The sequence below is a fragment of the Parasteatoda tepidariorum genome, chromosome 9 (assembly GCF_043381705.1).
Source record: "Parasteatoda tepidariorum isolate YZ-2023 chromosome 9, CAS_Ptep_4.0, whole genome shotgun sequence".
Lineage (NCBI taxonomy): Eukaryota > Metazoa > Arthropoda > Arachnida > Araneae > Theridiidae > Parasteatoda > Parasteatoda tepidariorum.
Window position 1 is genome coordinate 56,605,574 of NC_092212.1, and position 13,712 is coordinate 56,619,285.

General features: G+C 30.3%; 2 protein-coding genes across 2 annotated transcripts; both read left to right on the forward strand.

Annotated features, from left to right (window-relative positions):
- Positions 1-3,229: 3,229 nt before the first annotated feature.
- On the forward strand, positions 3,230-5,843 carry LOC122269058 (uncharacterized). Its single transcript, XM_043040404.2, has one exon. It carries the CDS (start codon positions 3,251-3,253, stop codon positions 5,615-5,617), a length of 2,367 nt encoding a protein of 788 aa, XP_042896338.2. The 5' UTR covers positions 3,230-3,250; the 3' UTR covers positions 5,618-5,843.
- Positions 5,844-9,003: 3,160 nt separating this feature from the next.
- LOC107444615 (delta-latroinsectotoxin-Lt1a-like) lies at positions 9,004-12,782 on the forward strand. The gene has a single exon (XM_071185210.1). It carries the CDS (start codon positions 9,030-9,032, stop codon positions 12,483-12,485), a length of 3,456 nt encoding a protein of 1,151 aa, XP_071041311.1. The 5' UTR covers positions 9,004-9,029; the 3' UTR covers positions 12,486-12,782.
- The last annotated feature ends 930 nt before the right edge of the window (positions 12,783-13,712 follow it).

Sequence of the window (13,712 nt, forward strand, 5' to 3'; positions counted from 1 at the left end):
GCACATTAAAAGAAAAATTGTAAAAAAGATTTATTTTGGTATTTTCTCAGATTTTAAGAGGGAGGTATTATTATTAATTATTTTTAAGTTATATATCTTTATTTTTATATATTTTTATTATTTCTTTATATACCTTTCTTATATATTTCTTTAAAGCATTATGTTTAATCATTATGTTTTTTTTAAATACATGTGTCATTATTAAAAGAACATTGATGACGTCATTTCATTTTCATGTGACGTAAGCATAATATGAGAAACATAATCGTTATAAATTTAAGAATTAGTTTATGATAGCTTTGTATTTTGTGAGCAAGTTACAGAGAAACGATTATGAGGAGGAGCTACAAAATGAAGTAGCAGAAGGCGTTGCCAAGAAAACGCTCTCAAAACGAGCGTTCTTCACTTTCAGTAACATGCGACATCGACACCTAGCACCAGTTACCATTTTGTACAGTAGGAGTCTTCTAAACTAATTAAGACAAAATAAAACTAATTTTTTTGTCTTAAGTTTTTTCGATGCAACTTTAAAAATATTCAATAAAACTAAACAAAATTTTTAGAGCAATTTAAAATTAATTACAAAATTTTTGCCTTAAAATTCGAAACATATTCGTTTAGAACTGTGCAATATATAAGTAGTTAAAGTATTTCTTTTACACTCGCATATGCGGGAGAAAAAAAAATTTCATAATTTTGTAGTGAATCGTATTTGGCAACTTATGAAAGAAGTTTCTAGCAATTTTCTAAGTAGTTTCTGAACACTTTGAAAGAAAGTTCAAAATGATATGGGGTTTTCTACAAATATTATTTTACATCATAAGACAGAACTTAACAACAAATGATAATACCTTACAATTAACGTTCATACCCCAAAATGAAATTTAATAAGGAAAAAAAACGAAAAGAAGAAAAGATATTTCCCAAAAATGCCGGTGTCATTTTTTTAGAGTATAAATCTTGTTTAATAGTACAATAAAATCTTGCTTAATAATACAAAATAAAATATGTTAAAAACTCTTTATCATTTTGGGCTTTATTCTAAAAAGTACTTCGAAAATTTGCTGAAACTTTTTAAATTTTTGAAATATTTAAATTGTACTATCTTTGTTAGTTGCCAAATACGATTCAGTACAAAATTTTAAAAAAAGTTACATTTTCTCCAGCATGCAAGGAACTACTTTAATTACTCATATCGTGAGCAGTATTAAAGAGAATTTTTCTAAAATTTCAAAGCAATAATTTTGTAGTTAATTTTAACTTGCTCAAAAATTGTATTCAATATTTTTAAAGATCTAACAAAAACACCTAAGGCAAAAAATAGTTTTTGTAAAAATGTCCATATCTCCATAAACATTCAAGCAAGCTTTACGAAATTTTGTGAACTTCTTGCATAAAATGAACAAAATAACTGCCACAAGTTACAAACCTATTGCAATATTTTTTAGCATAGGGTGTTCAAAAACAATTTTTTCCGTTTGTAATTCACTGTCGGTTACTCAAACTTTTAAATGCTTTAACTTCGTTGATATGTAGGATAAATCTCAAAACCCAAATACTTTTAAATTCATACAATGATTCACTATGTAGTTTCTGAGAAAGATTGAAAATGTGTCAGTTTAGAATAGTTTCCATTATTTTGTCCAACCCCTGTACAAAAACAAAAGAAATAAACATGATGATGCTGTAACATATCAAGCTATATAAATAACAGTTCTGATTCTTATTTAAAAAAAAAACTTTTATTCACAAACAACACTAACAGTAACAAATATGAAATACCCGTAACGGAATAGTTAGAATCTTATAAAACAAACTAGAAAAACCCGTAACGGGTTTTAAGAAAACTCAAATTCCAAAACAAAACTCTAAAAAACCAACACTATGACTCTGATTGAGACTGGATCATTCCATTTATTTCAAAGGTGGGGAAAGTAGAAATTGCTGCGCATGCGCCGGATTTACTCTCACCAGGGTTGCCATAAGTAGTATTTTCAATAATACGTATGGTAAGTATTGTTTCACTAAAAATTAAAGATAAATAATTTTAATAATAAAATATAAAATAACATTTCTATATAGTATTTTTTTTAAAAAGTGTTGTACAAAAATTTTTTTTTTTTAATTAATTTTTATATCAAAGAGAAGTGCCACTCTAGTTTTTTGAAGTAAAAAGCGATTTTTGAAATAAGACTACTGGATACATCTCGATTTTTACAGTGACCATGATAAACTGTTAGATATGGAAGCCACAAACTAAATGCAAATTATTCAAGCCTGGCGATGTTTTAAATAGCAGTCGCCGTGGAAATCAAGCTGTACCACTAACCGTTCGTTTTGTACTAGTCACTTTATCTAGTGATGATTGTAAGAAATAAAAGTTGATTTATTCCTAGTTTGTAGATTATAATGTAATATAACTTGCTTTTTGTGCAACCAAAACAGACTTTACGCTTTTTCTTCCTATGTAGAATATGTTATGAAAATGGGATTTTTTTTTAATGTTTGATTTTCTATAAATTTGTTATAAATCATTTACAATGCACAAGAGACATTTATGATACACACAATTCTTTTTAGACAAAATTGTTGATTTGAATCTTTGTTACTACGCGTTCACCTGAAGTTAAAGTGCACAAAAGGGAAAATATAATTGTTTTTCTATTTTAAAATTATTTTATTCTTAGTAATATATCCTTTTATTTTATCTTTCTAATAGTATTATTATCCATTTAATAGCATTTTATCCTTTTAATATTATTTATACTTCCAAATTACTGCAGCAGATGGCGTTCAAAAATATGTAGTATTTTATGGTATTTTTTCAGATAAAGTTGTAGTACTTTTTAATTTCAAAGTCTGGCAACCCTGACTCTCATGTTCTCATCCTTGGCTATCAAGTTTATACATAACGCGTTGGTTTGATTGCTAACATTGTGCTATGTCCAATGATTTTAAAACAAAAAGGCTCTTTTTAGGGCCACCTTCGGAAAACTATGTTGACGACACGGAACAGAACTTAGGTAATGAATTTATGGATACGGATAAAGTATTGATTTTGGAAAATAATGTTGACGACTCGGAACAGAACTTGGTTAATGATCACATGGATACGGATAAAGTATTGATTTTGGAAAATAATGTTGACGACTCGGAACAGAACTTGGTTAATGATCACATGGATACGGATAAAGTATTGATTTTGGAAAATAATGTTGACGACTCGGAACAGAACTTGGTTAATGATCACATGGATAAGGATAAAGTATTGATTTTGGAAAATAATGTTGACGACTCGGAACAGAACTTGGTTAATGATCACATGGATAAGGATAAAATATTGCCTTCCGAAAATAATATTGACAACATGAACTCGCAAAAAGTGAATAAATTTTCCTGTGCACATTGTGTTCAAACTTTTTCCAAAAACAGTAATCTACGCCGGCATGAAAGAAATGTTCACTCTATAAACAATGCAACTTGCAACCAAGTTTGCGGTCTATGCAGTTTAAAAACCCGAACAATTATAGATCTCCATAATCATATAAAAACGGAACATCCTGAAATTAAATTAACTTTTCATGATAAGGTATTTTTTTGTCAATCTGATTTTGACCAGTGGAAAAGTGACATCGAGCAGCAAACTGTCTCTTCTTTTATCTTAAAAAACTCATTACTAAAGGAAAATTCAGAAACTCGGTATTACAGATGTCACAGAAGTGGTATTTACAAACCTTGTGAAATAGAAAGGAAAAGACGTTCGAAATATACAGGATCTATAAAAACTAGCATCACTTGTCCAGCAATGATCACTGCTACTAAAGAAACTGTTCACGAAGCTACTCAAATAACTGTGCAATATCAATCAACTCATGCAGGTCATAAATGCGAAGTAGGAAAACTTCCCTTGCAAAAAGAAGACCGTGCAACGTTGGCTAATATGCTTGGTGTTGGGATACCAATAAGTGTTGTGATGGACAAAATTCAAGCCAAGTTCTCGCCAACGAAGCGATTAGGACTTACTACACGTCAGGATATTTACAATGTTGCTCAAGGTTTTAATGTTAGCAATATTATGCATAACGATGATGCTATGGCAGTTGATATAACTGTGAAGAAAATGATGCAGGAAGAAAGTAATCCTGTTCTAATATACAAGCCGATCGGTGAAAAACTAAATCAATATCCAGGAATTGAAGAAGAAGAATTTTTGCTAGGAATAGCCACTGAATCTCAAATTGAGTTAATGGATTTTTATGGAAAAGAGTGCATCATGTTAGATGACACCCATGGCACTAACCAGTATGGGTTTCACCTAACTACAATTTTAGTCCATGATGAAAACCACGAGGGTTTGCCAGTAGCAATTTTCTTCTCTAAGAGAATTGCTTCTGAGAGTTTAGAACCATTTTTTGATGCTATTAAACAAAGATTGTCAAGTTTTGTAACCCGTGTCATGATGACCGATGACACAACAACATTTTTGAATGCCTGGGTGAAATCTTTTAAAAACGAACCGCGACATTTGCTATGTTCCTGGCATGTTATGAAAAGTTTAAATAAAAACCTCAACTCCAAAGTAAAAAATGAAGTGGTTCGAGAAAACATGAAAAAAGACATGAAGCTGATAATACATGAATTGGATGAAATTACTTTTTCAAAGTTAGCTGAAAACTTTTTTGTACAATACAAAGAGGAAGAAGCTTTTCTCAGCTATTTTCAGGAGTATTACATGTCCAGAGCAGAAAAATGGGCATATTGCTTTAGAAAGGGTTTAAAAATAAATACGAATATGAAGTTAGAACGGTGGCACCGCCAAATCAAATATGAGGAATCTGGCGGTGTAGTTATGAAAAGACTGGACAAATCCTTACAGACAGTAATGAAGGCAATGGCAAAAAAACTTATCAATAGGGTTATCGCCATTGAACGCGGTAAGCTGACGAATCGCGTCAAACTTATAATGAAACGCCATTTGGAAAGCACTAAAATGGATGCCAGTATGTATTCAGCTATGCAGATGAATGAGGGACAATATATCGTATCAAAAGAGGAAGATGGAAAAATTTTTACATATGAAGTCGAAAAAGAGAGCAGTAGCTGTAGTTGCACTACTGCATGCATAGATTGCAATATATGCATTCACACTATGTCGTGCAGCTGTGTAGACTTTAGTATAAGATACGTAATCTGCAAGCATATTCACTTTGTATGCCAAAAATTTAAAAACGTGTGTAAAAAAGTCGAAGAGGATATTTGCCCTAGTACATCCGAGGAGAATATGCTGGTTATTGACGATGACGAAATTTCTAAGAATACTGAAAAGAACATTATTTTAAAGCAGATGAATAAAAAACCTCGGAAAGACATGAATGAGAAAAAATTAGCTATAGAACAATATTGCAAGGATATATCTAGTGATGCCCAATCCATTCAGTCATTTGAAAATTTACAGCAAATTGAAGATGGTTTAAAAAATATTCGTGCTCTAATGCAAGCGTTTAACAATTCAGAATTGCCCACTTCTGAAGAATGGAAAGCTATTCCTTCCAATAAAAAAATATATCCTCAAAGGAAATTCAAAATTCCCAAAAGAAAACAACAACAAAAAAAATAGATAAAAGGATAAATGAACTCAGAATTCAATATTTTTAACGCAATTCCTTTCTACTATATGCTTAATTTTATTTGCATACATTTAAACTACTTTTATAATACTCATCATTAAACAATTGTATGACCTTAATCTTAAACCTTAATTTCTTCAAGCTTGTATCCTGATGAAACTCTCCCCGAATTTTCTGCAAATAGGCTATTTTCTTATGATAGTAAAAAGAAATGAAATCATTACACAAATTTCTCAATTTTTGAAGTAAATATTTTGGTTCGAAATTTTTTATGCAAATTTAATGTAGCATTCATGCTTAATCTTTTTTATTCTTGGCTTATTTCTTGCAATAAATTTTTTTTTCATTTAGCACATAGCCTATTACTTTCATCTTTCAAACAAAAGATGAGAATATTTTCATTTCGGTATTTATGATTTTCATTCATATAATATGAAATATATAATTTCAGTATCTATTTCAGTAAGTCAGTGAAATTGGCCAATAACCAAGCGAAACTGCACGGTTTTTGTACTGGCAATTAATTTAAAAATAAAAAATAGCTGTTTCCTCCTTGTAGGCTTTAAGTTAACCAATTTTTGTGATTATTTTTTTAGTTTCTAACATGACACGGTTCAGCTGTTGACAATAGGAAACAGCCAGCCATTTTAGTATCAGTGCTATTGCGGAAATTCTGCCAAAAAAAGATACTTATTCGCCATTATTTCGTTAAGTTATTTGGTATCTTTCAAATTTATTTTTCATAGTAATTGATCATAAAGAAAATACAAATATAACTTATTCATACAAAAAATGAGAAAATATTTAAATTTGAACGACAGACAAAATTATTTTTTTAAATTGGCGAAAATCGTCGGCGGATAATGCATAAAAGTAATTATGGCTCTTTTTTGCTGCTGGTGAAATAATTTTAATAGGTTTTAAAACTCAGATATTCCATGAATGGTGATGATTTTTTTTCCTGATCTTTTTTTTCAAAACTTGGTGCATTAGAATAATTAAGTGAAAACTTCAAATTTTAAAACTTAGATAAGAAAGGTATATGTTATGTATTTTAGTTACAAGTAAAAATATTTATTTTACTTACGCTTCAAATTCATAATTTAATGTGATAGTGCCATCTTTAATCTGTGTGTCAAACAAATAACTTATTGTTTCTATTGGAAAATTATAATATTCTTCATATTTACTATATCATTTCAGATTGTTGGTGAAAATTATCCATTTATAAACTTTTGTGGCGTTATTTTCATTTTCTTGAGGTAATCTCACTAAATAAATGTATTTGAACTCTTTTGATATTTTTCTTTCATAAAATAAAATTATAATATAAAAGTATAATTTCTTTCATAAGATAAAATTATTATTTTATAAAGGTACTTATCAATTAAAGGGACCATGTAGCCATGTTCGCCATCACGGTGTGTGTGGTTTTATTTCCCTCTAAATAGAAATTGTGATATTTAATAGCTAACTAAAAGGTGTTTTTAAAAAATAATATTTTAGCAGATATTTAATAGAAGGTGGGAAAAATAATTTTTTTATTCTTAAAATTAAAGAACTATTCTGCATTTTTAAATTTTTGTTTCCTCACAAACTGGACAGCTGTGATGTTTTCCATATATATATATATATATCAATGTTCATATAGACGAAGATATGTGAAAAAAAAGTCGCCAACACATAGTTCCTAAAATCAATTAGTACCAAAATCACTTTTGGGCTTTACACTTTGTATGCGCATAAGGATAATGGGATTTCATGTTTTATTCATCTTATTCCTGTTGGTGGTTCTCTACATTATTAGCACATGGCAATGCAATAATATGTATTTAAAACTTCTTCTGAACAAAATGAAGATAGAAATAACGTTTAATTTAGCATTTTTATGTAATTAAATATATCTGTTAATTGCATAAGAAATTAAATTTTAAAGAATAAATTTTGATTATTTATTTATTTTTTGTAGAATAGTCACGATTATCCATTCATAGAGATTGGAATATATATAAAAAAATAAAATACATCTTTTGCAAACAGAGAAATATACAAATATGCTTATAAAATAAAATAATTTCCGCCCATGCGTTTTTATCATCTTTATTTTTAAAAAATTCTATATTATGATGAATCTTTAATTTCATTAAGCTCTTTCTATATTTTACTTAGATTTTCTTACCTCAACTTCATAAAAATACAAGAAGATATATAAAATAATATTTCAGACACTATATAAAATTAGTTACGATTTTAAAAAATGTAATCAGAGTGTAAAAAATATGATATTTAAAAACATCAGATTAATTTAAAACTTATCAGAAATGTATAAGTTAATATATATTTAAGTCCGAAATTGGTAAATGGCGCCGTCATTTTAATTTTAAAAATCTGCTTACAGAAAGAATAGGAGCCTATGTGTCTTCAAAGAAGATATTGCAATCGGATTTACTGTATAGCACGTGCGCCGAAATAATGCGCAGCAATTTCTACTTTCCCCACCTTTGAAATAAATGGAATGATCCAGTCTCAATCAGAGTCAATGTGGGAATCAAGGGCTAGTAAAACCAACAACTCTGATGTTCTAAAAATTATTATTCCAATTTTATCGTCTGCTTTTTTTTCTAGTCTCTTTATGTGTTCAGTTTATTTTATTCATGCTTTTGCTATCCCGTTATTTTTTTAATATTATTGCTTTTATTCATGCTTTTGTAGCCAATTATTTTGTAATACTTTAACTTTTATTCATGCTTTTGTAGCCAATTATTTTCTTAATATTTTTAGACTTAATAATGCTAATAAAGGGCAACTTGACAGAAAAGCAACATAGCCAAGTAAAAAGTTTATTTATATTTAAGGTTTTGCAGTTCAGAATGAGAACAAGATGCCGGAAGAAGTCAATTTGATAAAATAACAAATATAAAAATTAAATAAAGCAAGCTAATCTACTTTTCTAATAGGATTAAATACATTTCAAAATAAAAATTGCTCTCCTTAAGAACTGAAATCAAAGAATGGAAGGAAAAAAATCTTCAATTATAAAAACATTCGACACGATGTTCGAGATTGACACTAACAAAAATCTAATGAGATTTCAAATAACAAATATCATACAAACATACTGTTTCACATTTGATTGATTAATAATATTTCATGAAAAACCTCATTTGATCATATCCTAATAGAATTATCAGAATACGAAAATTACATATGTTCTCCTGTAATTTAAAAACCAATCAGAACATCGACATTATTTTCTAAACAATGTAGACATCTGTGAAAAAAAACTCTAATCAACACAGGTGGAAATAAAATATATAAAAACCTAAATAATATTCACTCATTTACTTGCGAACAGAACGTTATAGTATATGGATAAAGAAACAAAACCTTCAAATCATAAACATGCGTATCAACAGAACTGTTGGAATTTCAGTTGTTACTAAAAGAGACGCTGATCTCGATGCTGAATATGAAGAAGCAATGGAAGAAATTGAGTCTATGAAAACGAAATGTAAGGCATTGGAGTATGGGACTCATACAACAGGACTCATAACCAATCTAATCGGAGACATTCCAGACATTCCTCTTGTCACCGATATGGCAAAAAATATTGCTGCAGGCGTATCTGCAGTAGCTCACGTAGCTGAATATGGAATAAATATTGCCTCGACAGCGATGGAATGTGATGACTGGAATTTTGAGGAAATAAAGGCAATTATGGAAAAAAGATTTAGTGAGATAGACAGGAAACTTGACAAAATGACGCAAACTATGGAAAAAGTCACCAAAATGGTAACTAAAACTTTATATAGCGTTGAGAAAACTCGAGAAGAGATGAAATGGGGTTTTAAAACCATACTAGCAACTCTGAAAAATCTCGAAATACAAACAATACTGAGTAAAATAAATAAATTTTCTCGATATTTTCAGGAAAAAAGGGACGAAATAATCAGACTGCCGGCAGATCAATTCGTATTTCGTTTAACAGAGAAAGACGGTATTCTAAGCTACTTGAAAAAAGTAAGGCTGCCTGAAGGTTTGCACTCATATCTGCTTGAACTAATGGACAAAAAGAGTAATTTTACGATTCCTGAAAATGCTGATGATTCAAAAGCATTTCAAGCACTATACGTTTTAATTTATGGAACACAAACTTATGCAACAGTTCTGTTTTTTCTTCTAAAACAACACTGCTTTCTTGCAGACTACTACTATCAGAAAGGCAAAGACAAAGAGTTCAACGTTCAAATCAATATTTTAATTACTACCTTCAATGACTTCAAAGCATCCTTAACTGGAGACAAGGGTTTAATTAATGACGTCATTGAAACGTTGGATGAAGTTAAAAACAAAGATTTCATTCAAGATGTCAAGAATGAGTTATATGTAGACATATCAAAGAGAGAAGATGCTTTGAAAGAACTAAAGTCTAAAATAACAGGCATGGTCTTAAATGTCATAGAGGACATGCCACAACCTGTTGATGATATCGACTTCTCAGGTACTGTTATTCCATCTAACTATGGAGATTGGGATGTGAAATCAAAAGTAAGGTATGCTGTGCAACTAAGAAAAAATGGTGCTTACTCTAAATTTAGTCAGTGGACTGAGCCTGTCAAAGTGGAGAGTCAAGCAAACCCTATTGTTAAAGTACCCAGAGACGAGCAGGGAAGACAGAGGCTAGTTTTTCGAAAATTTAATGAAAACAAAGCCGAACTAGTATACGTTTTAACAAAATCTCAGGTAGAGTTTCGAGATGTTGATCGAGATCTTTATGATGCAGTGGGAAGTAAAGATCAAATTAAAGCTTTGGAATATATTCCCAAATTACTTAAAGGAGGTGCAAATGTGAATGCAGTTTTTGAAACTAAAAGAAACGTTATGCATGCTGCCGCTGAAAGTGGAAACGTAAAAATTGCTATGCGATATCTTTCAAATGATACACAAGATGAACTTGTAAATGCTAGGGATGAAAGAGGATTTACACCATTACATGTTGCTGCAGGCACTAAAATCTCCAAATTTGTATATTTCTTGGTTACTCATAATGCCAGCATAAATGCCCAAACCAAGTTAGATAGATTAACACCACTACATATTGCTTCGAAAAAGGGCTACTACTCTACGGTTAAATATCTACTTGCAGCAGATAAAATCGAAATCAATCAAAAAGAAAAATCGGGCTATACGTCTCTACATTTTGCTGTACGCGGTACTCCCAAAACTATCAAACTGTTGCTTGAAGACGAAAAGATCTTAGTTAATGCTAAGTCAAATTTCGGCCTAACTCCTTTCCACTTGGCTGTCATGAAAGGGGATAGAGGCATATGTGATGCATTGTTAAATAGTGGCAAAGTAGATGTAAATGCTGGAAATAAAGATAATCTAACACCACTTCACTTCGCTGCAATGGAAGGAAATATAGATATGATACAGTACCTTCTGTCAGGGAAGAAGGAAGTTGAGGAAGTTAATGTCAATGCAGTAACGTCTGATAATAATTGGACACCACTTTTTGTGACTGTATATTTCAAACAGGAAAATGCTGCTCTTGAATTTCTTAAACACAACAAGATTGATGTCAGTATTTCTTCCAAAGAAAATGTCACTCTTCTTCAACTATCCGTTGCAACCGGACAGATGAATGTATTCGATGAAATATTAAAAAAGGATTCCAATCCTGAGGCAGTATCAAAAGATGGATTTACTGCCTTGCATCTAGCAGCTTTGAGGTCAGAGACCAATTTTACTGCAAAATTGCTGGATAAAAATGTTAATATTAATGCAAAAGCAGATGATGGATCTACTCCTTTGCATTTGGCGTCAAAATCTGACAGAACAGATCAAGTCATACTTTTAGTTAACAGAGGAGCAAATGTGAAATTGTATGATAACAAGGAACTTTTACCATTGCAATACTTAATAAGAAATAATAATCTTGAAGCTATGAAAACAATGATAAATAAATATCCAAGTTTTTCTGATCTTACTACGGAAGAAGGTTTTGCAATAGTGAAGTATTGTTATTATTTTATCTTTAGCAAAATCTATGATTATTACAAAAACAAAGATTCAATTCAATTTCGAAAATATAAAGATTTACCTCCTTTAGAAGTTTTTAACAAGATGGGTTACTATGAAGCACTTAGCATTATAACAAATAAACCGCCGTCAATTTATTTAGTCAACGCCACAATGGAATTAGCTAACGGAGAGATAAAAAACTGCATTGGAAGAGAAAAGATCAAAGGTGAAGCACCATGCAATTTTACAATTACTAAAATAAAGCTTAATTTCCAACCTAATAATTTAACAGCGCTACAACTAGCACATTCTTTAAGAAATTCTATCAGTAGAAATTTGAACAGCCAAAGTTCCTTTAAGGCAGAAGTTACTGATGTCAAAAATTACTTTTCAAATTTCGAAAGCTCTTTGATGCAAAGTATTGATACTAATGGAATGCTGTTGTTACTGGATCTGATTATTCGAAAGTTCAAAAATGAAAGATACAAAAGGAATTTCAAACATCCTTCATATACTTTGGAATCTCAAGTTGTGGCATTGAAAGTTATTGAGAAATTTAGTGAGTTTGTGGACAGTATTAGTGATGTACCAGCAGAAGAGTTGGTAGATCTCGCTAAGTTGCATTCAGATATATACAAATCCATTGAAGGTGGAAACAGAGACATGATTTTCAGTATTCTGTGCGATCAAACAAGGCACATTTTGAATCCTGAGCTACTGAAGGCTTTCTTTTCTGATCTCGTTACTAATGCTCCTGAAAACCAAAACTCTCTTAACACTGTAGCACAACATTGCTTGTCCAAAACTAAAAATCGAAATGCAAACAAGATATAAGAAATTACTTCGCTGCTTATGGTAATTAAATTTCTAATTTGAAATCGCTCCTTTAGCTTTTTTTGTAATGTTTTTTTTTAAAGTACATTTATCAATTAATTGATATTGTGCCAAGAATAGAACCTGAGAAGCTTTCATTTCCCGTCTTGTTTCCCCTCTAAACTCTAAACAGCTGAGATTTAATAAGTTAAATTCTAATAGTGATTTTACTGTTAATGGCTACTTCCTGATATTTTATTTCGCCGTAGTTTATTGTGCTCCTCAAAATCTATTTTTTTAAATAAATTATGAACTTTGTATCATTATTTTCAATCTTTTTAATAGTACATATCGCTCATTTGGTTAAACAATGACGTAACGGATAGTTTCTATAACATATTAGAGCCCTTAGATAGTATAGGAGCCTAGTAACATATCAGTTACGTCATTGTTTAACCAAATGAGCGATATTTACAATTTATATAACTTTGACAGAGTGAACAAAAGGTTTTGTTCCTAAACAGGATCCATACCCTTTGCCACCGAATATTTCGGTGCTTTTTCTTTAAACCGAATTTGTTTTAATTACGTTTTTGTAAGATATTTACCAATACATAAATAGTGATACTTTCATTTTGTTTTAATTATTTTTAATCATTGTTTTTTCAACTCTCATTATTAAAAATATTAGTACTAATATATTAGTAAATATATAGGTACACAAATGTTTAGTTTTGTTTCTATTTTGATCTATCATTTTACCAAAGTAATTTATTTGAAATATAAATATTTATAAATTAGAGTGCAATATTTCCAAAGAACATCAAACAGCAATGTTTTATCTATCAGAAAAAATAATTGGTAGCGAATTTCATTAATTGTTTTTTTTTTTCTAGTTTGTTTATGGTGTAAATTCGGTTCTTATATCCATGAAAAGATTTTAGCTGCAATTTTTTGAGCTATGAAAATGAGTGAAAGAGTCTTACCTCAAATTTAATATGAACTATATTTTAAGCAAATCATAACTGGTAATATTTTACTTCTACGGTTTTCAATTCGATATACAGGGTGTCTCAGTTAAGCGTTTCAGAACTTCTAAGAGGGGTAGGGGGCACCCTGACGACTCGAAATCATCTAGCAATGTGGGGTCGGAAATGCTTTCCTGAAGCGGTGACGTACACAGAAGCACCATAAAGAAAAGAGACCGTAAGTGAAAAATCGCTATAATAATGCAATCATGATTTAAAT